The 11,285-nt window shown below is 33.0% G+C and overlaps 1 protein-coding gene across 1 annotated transcript; it reads left to right on the plus strand.

Moving 5' to 3' along the window:
• Positions 1-3,994: 3,994 nt before the first annotated feature.
• Positions 3,995-9,887, plus strand: HELRODRAFT_182498 (hypothetical protein; the record flags this gene model as incomplete). Its single annotated transcript, XM_009032750.1, has 6 exons — positions 3,995-4,591; positions 4,651-4,890; positions 5,008-5,183; positions 5,241-5,403; positions 9,113-9,229; positions 9,846-9,887. The coding sequence occupies 6 exons, from the start codon at positions 3,995-3,997 to the stop codon at positions 9,885-9,887; spliced, it is 1,335 nt and encodes a 444-aa protein (XP_009030998.1).
• Positions 9,888-11,285: the final 1,398 nt, after the last annotated feature.

Consider the following 11,285-nt stretch of genomic DNA (forward strand, 5'->3'; position numbering starts at 1 on the left):
TTTAATGTTAGATTTTTAGGAAATTTAGAAGTAGTTAAAGATATTTTGACAAGTTTAAAAATATCAAGACAAAACATTGTAAAAATGTTCTAACTAAATTAGCCAAAAGTAGGTCTACAGATAAATACCTAAAAAGAATTAACGCTTTGCCATATTCAACTTGCCAGCCACTTAACTGTCAGACCTCCACTTGAAGAATTGAATTGTTGTAGCAATCGAATTTAAATGGTAGACAACATTTTCTGGTAATGGCCTAATGGTTAAGATGGCCTGGTGATGTTTCGCACTGTGTGAAGTGACCGGGTTCGATTCGATTGTATGACAAAGAGATCCCTGCCTATCACATGCTTCGTGTGTGATGCGTCGTTTCGCACGCATTCTTATACGATGTTTGGGCGTGTTGTTCATTCCTTTGAACTTAGGAGGCGTGTGAAAGACTTTTTTAAGTATTTGTGCAACACAACTCAATCAAGTTAGTGCAGTAACGAGTCGAAGGTGAAATTTATTGTTGCTTGCATTTTGCTCCTACCAAGCTGGTTCAGTAATAAATTTTTCAACTCTTCTAACAATTTTATGTCCATAATTTTGAAAGATGTGGAATGACTTGCGGATTTTTTTTCATTTCGAATATTCTTTTTCATGTCCAAGCTTATAAGGGCGGGGTCAAAATTTTAAAACGGGGGTTGGTATTTTTGAAATAGTTTCAGCATGTCTTAATGTGTTGATTGGGGGTGAGCAACATTTGTGGCTGACGACATTTTTTTACTTATCACTCTAAGACAATTACTTTTACTGACTTTTAATACAAAACGGGGGTAGGTTTTGTGTTAAAAGTCCCCCTAGATCCGCCACTGGGCACTGCCATTGCCGTGAGTGGACACGAGTGCAAAAAGATCCCAGCCCATCACATGTAATGCAGTGTGCTGCTGAGTCGTTTCATGCACTGTGTGTTCGCTGCTGAGGTCTCTGAGAATTGCTGAAAAGAGATTCGTAATAGTAATAATAAAAATTATAATAATAATAATAACAATGGGAACTCTTTTATTTTTGCCAAAAGTAAAATAAACATACAGTGGAATGAAATAAAATAAAATAATAATAATAATAATAATAATAATAAATAATAATAATAATAATATGTAAAACTTGAAAAGAATTAAAATTAATTGGTTTATTGACTTTTTCACCACATTTTGAATGAAATAATTTTTAAAATAAAATAATAAACTGTAGACATAATGCCACATGAAAGCTAGACAACAAATTTTATTTTAAGCTACATGCAATTAGGAAATCTTTTTGCATTCACAAAAATATTCTGCTGTATTTCTCAATAAATAATAAATCAGACAAACAGCATGCTTTACGAAGGATGCAAGGACCGCCTCACCGTTATTACGTACAACCTTTTCAGGATGCAACTTTTATGCGCGCAACAACAAATAGTGGTAGTTTTTATATGAAATACCTGTGTTTTAAGACATTTGAATGTTTTGATAAAATCTAAACTGTAGAATATAACATCATTCGCACATTCACACTCTCTTTCTTCTCTCTCTCTCTCTCTCTCTCTCTCTCTCTCTCTCTCCCTCACACACACACACAGATGCAAATGGTGGCTTCCAACACACATTCTCATTTTATAATTTGCAGATTTTATTAATGTTATATCCAGTATGTCAAAATAATGCATAAATAAACGGACGAATGAATGAATGATTGAATGAATATATTAATAAATAAATGCATGAAGAAATGATTGAATGACCCACTTATTTTGTGCAGGTTAGGTTTTGATGAATGAATGAGCGCAACAGCTTTGCATGATATTAATCTTTGCTTGGTAATTTTTATTCATCACAAATTTTGGCAAATTTTCTATATAAAACATGATTAACAATTGATTATTAAAAACAAAAAATTTTGTTGCAAACGTGTCAATACCAATATTAATACTTGAAATAACAAATACTTGTGAAATTTAATATCTCTTTAATACTAATATGATTCAATCTTAAATTAAACAACACGTACTCAAAGTCTAACTTAATAAAAACAAAAGTTTTGTTGCAAACGTGAATACCAACGAAAAATCCATAAGTTCAGACAATCAAAATGTAATGATGCACAGATAATGAAAGTGAATTTTACAAAAACCTATTTGGTAAAAAGGTGGCCAACCCTGACACTGCAGAATCAGAAACATGCAAGGCAAACATTCATTTAAAACATTTCAGGGACGGCCTTATAAAACTTCATCCACATTTCAACAAGGGGGCTGGCGGCGGATGATGAACGCCTTCATTCTCATTCAACATCAATTAGACAGCAAACAAAACTGTCAGAAAAAAAAACCAATACTACAACCACCTACTTGTATGTTCTTGGAGAAACCATGACGATGACGATGATGATGACGTAGCTGTTTGCATGATGATGATCATCATCGTCACGGCAGACTCTGTCATCAACATCATGCTAGTCATTCAGTGTATGTAACGTTCTATTGGCGACAACATGGGGCACATCCACCCGATCAATTAAAACGACCACCACCATTTCAGTCCCTGTTCGTTATTGTCGAAATATTGAGAGTGCTGGGTTTGTTTTGCAAATTTCATTCTTTGAATAATCACGTTTAACAATCAACAAATTTAACAATTTTCTAACTGATAACAATTCAAACGTTAACAAATCTCTAACTTAAGAGAATTATGTTGGAAGGTTATTGTTGGTGTTTAAAAAATTGAAAATTTTCAATTCAAACAGGAAAATTTAAATCATTTTAAATTTATCACTTGTTCTGCATTGGAACGTTTAAAATTGTACATATTCAGTGGCGGATCAAGGGCGGGGGGCAGGGGGGCACAAGACCTCGTTGTGAGCAGTTTTTAATAAAAGTCAGAAAAAGAACAGTTTTATTTATAAAATCGACCAAAAAAAGGGCCTCAGCCACACTACCACAAATCTTGCCACCCCCCGTCAAAATTGGGGCCACCCCGTCAAAATTTAAACATTTTCAAAATTTTGCCTCCCCCCGTTAAAGTTATCGAGATTCGCCACTGTACATATTATATATGTTTATATATATATATATATATATATATATATATATGTGTGTGTGTGTGTGTGTGTGTGTGTATGTATGTGTGTGTGTTTGTGTGTGTTTGTGTTTGTGTGTGTGTGTGTGTGTGTGTGTGTGTGTGTGTGTGTGTGTGTGTGTGTGTGTGTGTGTAAATATATTTCATACATTTATATAAATATTGAATTTGTTGACGAAACAAATCACTATAAATTTCCATTATTAAAATCCTTGTTTATCACACAGTTTGAATTTGTTTTACACACGTTTTTGTCCAACTTCAACTAGAAAACATCAGCAATGAAATAAAATAAAGTGAGAGTGTCATAAAAAACTGTCTCAGTTAATTTTTGCGATTTAAAACAGTTTCCAAAAAAAGAGAAAATAAAATTGTGTCATGCACAGACAACATAAAATTTTGAAACATTGAAACGGCAACAAAGTTTGCATCACTTGTACTCGCAATGCAGCCAGGCATGTAGAGGAAGAGTAGGAGCGGAGATAGCTCCATGTACGACGATGCTCGACATACATATCCATCCATCCCATGCTCGCTTACATGCAACATACAATCCTACTATCAACATCTTTACGGGCTACGTTGAAATGAAGCGTCCAATTGGTGTTCTGTGCGAAGAACATGCTACATTTCATTTTAATTTGACGTTACAACTTTATTTATTATGTATTTGTTTTATTTTTTTATTTATTTCACTCTCCCTCTTCTCTCTTTCTCTCTCTATGTATATATATCTATATCTATATAAATCAATATAGATATACCTTTTATAAACCAATATATGATCAACTAAAAATCTTTGTAGCGGCCTGAAATGGTTTTGTGAAAGTTGTTTAGATCAGCTATTTGATATGAATTCGTTGTTAAAATTAATCAATACCAGTAGATATGAAATGTTAGCAAAATTGGATGTAAATAGAGACGAAATGTTGTCAAAAATAGATAAACTGGACGAAATGAACATGATGGTTAAATCAGAAATTGAAAACATAAAATCAATAATAAACTCGAATGAAAACAAGTTTAGTCAGGTTAACCGCTCTGACGACGGTCTTCGCAGTGAAATCGATAGTATGAAAAAAGAAATGACTGTTACATTTGCAAGCATTATAAAGAGAAATGTAGACAGCATCAACAATGTGGTCAAGGTAGTACAGAAAACTCTTGCTGAAGTGGATGAAACAAAGAAAAAAGAAACAAACTTGATTATATTTCGCTTAAAAGAGGGCGAAAACGATCGTGCTAATGTTGAGACAATATTTAAACACTTAACAGATGATGTAACGGAAAAAAATATTCTTAAGATAACACGGCTTGGTAAGAAGGATGAAAATAAAATCAGACCTTTGTTGGTAAAACTTGAAAATATTGGGATCAAAAGTTTAATAATGAAAAACGTGTATAAAATAAAATCACTGGCTGAAGAATATGCAGGCATTGGACTAAGCGATGACTTAACAAAAGAACAAAGACAGGAATACAAGATGCTGGTTGAAAAAGCTAAGAAATTGGAATCTGATGATAAACGAGGTTTTTTATTCCGGGTCAGAGGACCGGTTGGAAGAGGGAAAATAGTGTCGTTTCCAATGAAAACGAAACAAAACACACCAGTAGCATAAGCACGGAAGAGGTGATGTCTAGAAATGATGTGATGAGTGATTGTAATGTATTGCTGGGAATGTTAAACATTAGATCAATTAATTCAAACTCGGATAAAGTTTACGAAATGATTCAAGACGGCTTAGACATTCTTGTTTTGGTAGAAACGTGGCATGGTTCCACAGAAAATGTATCAGTAAAGTCATCGATGCCACCTGGGTTTAGATATGTTGATTTCTTGAGGTTGAATGATCCGCATCATGGGGGAATAATAGTATTCTTTAAATCAAACTTCAAATAAAAAAAGATTGATCTGCCTCCTTTTGACACGTTCGAAGTTGTCGCTCTCAAATTTGTTATAAACAGTAAAGATTTTGTTTTGTTATCTCTATACAGACCTGGTTCAGTTCAAGTGAATGCATTATATTTCGAAGAATTGTCAAAAGTTTTAGATAACATAACACTCCTAAGTTCGAGCATATTGTTGGTTGGTGATTTTAACGTTCACATTGAAAGATGCAATCATCGTCACGCAAACAGACTACTTGATCTATTTGAAACGTTTAATTTAACCAACCTGATCAGTGAGCCAACTCACGAACGAGGTGGAACACTCGACCTGGTTGTTTGTTCTGAAAATTTTCATGTTTCAATTAGTAATATATTTCTTAGTGGTGTGTACTCCGACCACAGTTTGATAAATGTTAGCATACCAATTAAACGAATATGTCTTAAAAAAGTTCGCAGATTAGTAGATCGTGGAGAAAACTTGATGAAAATCTGTTTTTTTCGTATGTTGCAAATTCTCCGTTATCAAAGCCATGTCAGAGTCACGACGTAAATTTTGAATTTGAACTTTTCAATGATGAAATGAAGAAAATTGTTGATAAAGTTGCGCCTCTTCACTTTATAGAACACAGATGCGATTTGATAACTCCTTGGTTTGATGATGAATGCAGAACAGTTAAAAAACTTTGTCGACAGAAAGAAAGGAAATATAGAAAATATTTATCATCTGCCTGTCGGAGTGAGTGGATTGCTGCTTTGCGAAATAAAACTAAATGTTTCTCTAAAAAAAGAAATTGTTATTGGAAAACACTGGTAAAGGAAAACGACGGAAACCCTAAAAATTTGTGGAAAGTAATTAATAAAATCATTTGCAAAAATTATGATAATGAATCGTCTCAGGAACATGTAGACATCACTTGTTCTCAATTTATTGAACATTTTGAAGAAAAAATCAACAAAATAAAACGAGACACCAAAGTAGTTGACAAACCAGTTTTTGATGGATGTAAATTAAACAATAGCTCTTTGTTTTCAAATTTTGCAGTGGTTTCAGAAGAAGATGTAAAAAAAATTGTTCTTAATCTGCCATCTAAATCTTGCATGTTAGACGTCCTTCCTACTCACATTTTGAAAAAACATATAGACCTCTTCATCTCGTTTCTCACAAGTTTAGTTAATTCATGTTTGTGTGCTAGAGCACTTCCTGTTTTTTGCAAGCATGCGGCTGTGATACCCATCTTGAAAAAAACAAACGCAGATTTTAATGAGCTCGGAAACTACAGACCAATATCTAACATTTGTTTCATCTCCAAAATCATAGAACGTGTCGTAATAGGTGAACTTGTAAATCATTTAAATAAACATAATTTGTTCCCGATTCATCAATCTGGATATAAACGTTACCATTCTACAGAGACGGCATTGTTATATGTCTTGTCCGAATTATTTGCCTCCATCGACAAACAGAATGTTGCTCTACTCGCATTTTTGGACATGAGTGCAGCGTTTGACTGTGTCGATCATCAAATTCTATTGAACAGATTAATTCACGACTTTGGCATTGCTGGAACTGTTATCAAGTGGTTCGACTCCTATTTGACTGGAAGGACTCAACAGGTATTTTTCCAAGGGGATCTGTCTAGTGTAAAAACAAAGTCATCCGGAGTGCCACAAGGTTCAATACTTGGACCTATTTTGTTCATACTGTATACAGCTGATGTATTTAATGTAATTGATACTTTTGGTTTTTCTTACCATGCATATGCCGACGACATTCAAATAATAGTCAGCAGTGAACCAGATCAGTTCGAAAGTGCAGTTGAAAGACTAATAAAATGTTTGGCTGAAGTTGACACATGGATGTCAAAAAATTGTCTAAAACTTAATCAAAATAAATCACAGTTTTTACCAGTGGGCACCTGGCAGCAGCTATCAAAAGTAAAAATTGATTTAATAATGATTGAAGATAATGAGATAAAATTTTGCAAGAAGGCTACCAATTTGGGATGTATTTTTGACACTAAATTAAAACTTTGTGACCACATAAAATCGCAATCTAAATCATGTTCAGCACAACTTCAACAAATATACCGAATAAGAAAATATCTGGATCAAACTGTAAACACAATCATTGGTTCATGCGTTTGTCCACTCGAGATTGGATTATTGCAACAGTCTGTTTTATGGGTTGCCAGAAATGTCTATCGCTGACCTCCAGTCTATTCAGAACAGAGCTGCAAAGGTGATTGTTAGAGGCAGAAAATACGATCATGTGACGCCAATTCTGAATAGCCTCCATTGGCTAACAGTGAAAAATCGAATTTTTTTACAAAATATGCGTCATTATGTACAAGGCCATAAACGGACAACTCCCAGAATACCTGGCTGATAGATTCATAAAGAAGCCGCTGTCTTCGACTGGCAGACGCATGCGATCAGATGACGTCAATTTGTTGATTGTACCAACTACGCAGCTGCAGACATCGTCTAGAGACATTGCAGTGTCGGGACCAATCGTCTGGAATAGTCTGCCAATGTCGATGAGAATGTCAAAGATGAACATTGTTGATTTCAAAAAGAATTTAAAAACTTATCTATTTGCGATGAACGATTGTAATTGATTGTATCATATCGTCTATTGATAGGATGTACATTATTTCACTGTTCGTTTATTATTTTTCTTTTTTCGATAGCGCTTGTGAGAGATATTCATTTTAATAGGCGCTTTATAAGTGTTTGATAATAATATATAAATATAAATATATATATATATATATATACATATACATATATATATTTTCTTTATTCAAAATGGTTGTTAAACATTACGCTTAATCATTTCTATTTTCAAGATACTGGTCATTTATGGTTATAAATTTTTGATTATCATTACATTAACATCCATTACAGTTTATTTATTTTTTATTTTTTTATTTATTTTTTATTTATTTCTTCAAAGACACAAAAAAGTAAACAGAAAGATACTTGTAATAGTGCCTTAACTAAAAATTGACAAAAATATTTCGATGAGAAAACTAAAATGACCAAACTTTTGCAAAAATATACAGACACATTGCATAGTTACGAATATATATATATATATATATATACATATATATATATTATATATATATATTATATATATATATAAAGTACAGTTCTTTCATTCGACAGTTCTTTTATTTCACAAACGTACGATTTTGTTACACGCTATGTACACTGTTTTAGTTTAATTCGTTGCACAAATTATTTTGTAGTATCTTTTCAAAAGTGCAAATCGCTTTCTGATACAAACAACTCTTTTAACCTGTGTAGTGTATCTATATTTTTTCCATTGTTTCAATTCTGTTCTTTTTTTACTTTAAGTCAATACTTGCTCAATTTAGTATATAGTATCACATTATCTATGACTGGCCTCAATAATAATTATCATCATTTTAATTCTAATGAATGCAATTATTATCATGCGTCTGATATGATAAACAATTCTTATAGTTTAAATAATCCATCTAGTAATAATTTTTTCGATACTACAGCATAAATTCTAGAAGTTTAGTAAATAAAATTGAAAATCTCCTTGAAAAAGTAAAATTCATCTGCAGGTTGATGATCCAGCAACCTTTCAGTGTTTATTTTAGTAGAACATTGATTGGATGCTGAATAATTATGTATAGTTCAGCAAGCCGTTATGTGATAACTTAGTTCAAAAACTTCACTGCATATACCTCTTCTTGGCAATGATGGAACCCAATAAGTGTTTTGATGGAGTATTTTGCTCAGACATGCATCTGATCATGATAATCTGTTTTTGTCATTCGCTGCCCAATGTGCAATCGCACTCGGATAACTGGAAATTGTTTCGTTTTCATCACATTAAATCGCAACCGTTGAGAATGCATATAATAAGTTGGAATGATTAATTGGCATGATGGAATGTTCCCTGGAGTGAGCCGTTTTGTTATTGTTAATTAGGCTGATAACGATATCTCAACTGCATTCATCTGAGGCGAACGTCATGTGACCATCTGATGTGGATGTCAAATGTTGTTTCGGTAAGCGCAAAGATGCTTACGTAAAGTTCTTCACTCACTCAACTGCAATAAACTTTTTTTCCACATTCACAGTACGCGTTAACTTTAAAGTTTTGGAAAGATTATATTTGGACCAAGTCATCCCGCAATAGCATCAACGTGAAACATGGCACTTCTGCTGTTCTGCTCTCTGAGCTAACTTGCCAACCGGTAAGGTGTAATGATAAATCCTTCTACGCAAGGATCAATGACAATTTCACACAATACTCCCATCTATATTAATTATTATACAGACTTTTGAATATAGAACATCATTTTCAAAATGATGATGACGTGGAGTGAGTGAAAATGCGATTTGTTGTTTTTGACTGGCTTGGGTCAAAACATTGTACCTGTGCCCGCCACGTAGGCTTGTTAGTGGATGCCATTGATCTGCGAATATATAAACAAAAGCTATTTGTAAAAAATAATTATTATTAATTATAAATTAGTGACTGGATCTAAGTTTTTTTTATAATAAAAAGCACAACTCGATGAAAATTTTGAACAAATAAAAATGATGACGTCTGATGATGCATGATGCTAACGAGAAGCAATAAATCATTTCAAAGCCAGGTATTAAAACTTTAAACAGCGTTATACGAATAATTTTACACATGAAGTGAACACTTCTGCCTTCATCGATTTATTAGACGAATAAATTGTTGCATGTTGTTGGTGTGCTCTTTATGTTACATCCATGCAGGCAGAATATTGTTGTGTTTGTACCGCAACACAACTTAGCCAAAGTAACACATATATTCATGTTGGATATAACAACGTTTAGGTCGTATCAAGCAGGCCTCTAAAACTTGCTTACAAAAATTAATTTCAGGCTTTTTCTTAATCGGTTAAAAATTGCAAAATTTTGGTTTTTTGAAATATTTAAAATTAAAATTGTGATAGCTTCAATTAATTTTGTAAGCCTAAGAGTTGACTGTTTATTCCATTGTTCTATTGTGAATTTTGTTTCCAGCTTTCAATGTGAAAGCTTGACATATTTTGAATAAAGTGGTGAATATATTCAAAGCGTTTCATTAAACTATTCACGCCTGCCATACCACACCACATTCACGAGACTTCCGCTCCCGCTTACGAGTTTTGATATTTTTCAAATTATATTAAATTCACGTTATTTGTAAACTTTTGCAAGAAAATATGTATTTTCGTACATTATCCACAAAATTTGTAAACTAATTAAATTCGCATTCTTCCCATACAAGCATTTTTAAAATATTAACCAAACTAACCCGACGTATCAAAATACAAATCATATGTGTGCAATTGAGAAAATTGTCTATGTTATTTTACATAAACTCATTGATTCAACCTCATAAACCTCCGCACCAAATTTTCAAATTGCTATGTAGTTATTTAATTTTTACCGTAATTTCGATCATCTATCCACATGTGCTTAATAAGGTTGAGTCTGTTTGAGCAAGCAATGAAATGGCACAGTATAAAAATATATAAATTTTAAAAAATGTGTTAACTTTTACTCGCGTGTCATAGAAAAATTTTCATCATACATCGCCTGCCTCTGCACGGGTACACGTCGTTAGACATCATAAACCACGTGGCTTGGATGTTCCGCTTGCAAAAACAATTTACGTAAAGTCCTAAAAATGGAGTCTGGGGAATGATTGATTGCATGGGCGTCGCCGGGAAACATTTTCAATAGAATCACTGCACACTGCATGGAAATAAATAAACAATTTGGATTCTTCAAATAACTATGTCTGAATAACTGGATTCGAACTGGCTAATTTGTTTCCGCATTAGTTATAAAAAATGTATTTAATTTTGTCCATCATTTTATATACTGAAGACATAGTTTATTATTGTATATAAATCTAAAGTAGCCAAAACGGTTTCCGTGTGTTTGTTGGTGTATTAGAGGCTTATTAACTATCCTTATCACACCTTCCTTTTATATTTTCTTTGTCATAATAGTATTCAACGACGCTAGACTTATTAACATAATAAATATAAAATTTCATCTAAAATTAAATTATATATTTTTATATATGGTATACTTTTCCCCAAATAACAGGTTTAAACTGTATAATTTGGTACATGTTTCTCGAAAACTCGTCCCCTTTCTGTTTATTAATTGCCTTTTTAATGTATGAAGCGACCATAGCAACCAAACGTAATTAGCGTTAATTACGTGAGGCTACGACTGTAGATTCGACCAAGGGGCGGTGTATCAATGATGGATTCCGAT

This window comes from Helobdella robusta, assembly GCF_000326865.2.
Source record: "Helobdella robusta unplaced genomic scaffold HELROscaffold_87, whole genome shotgun sequence".
In the NCBI taxonomy this organism is placed as follows: domain Eukaryota; kingdom Metazoa; phylum Annelida; class Clitellata; order Rhynchobdellida; family Glossiphoniidae; genus Helobdella; species Helobdella robusta.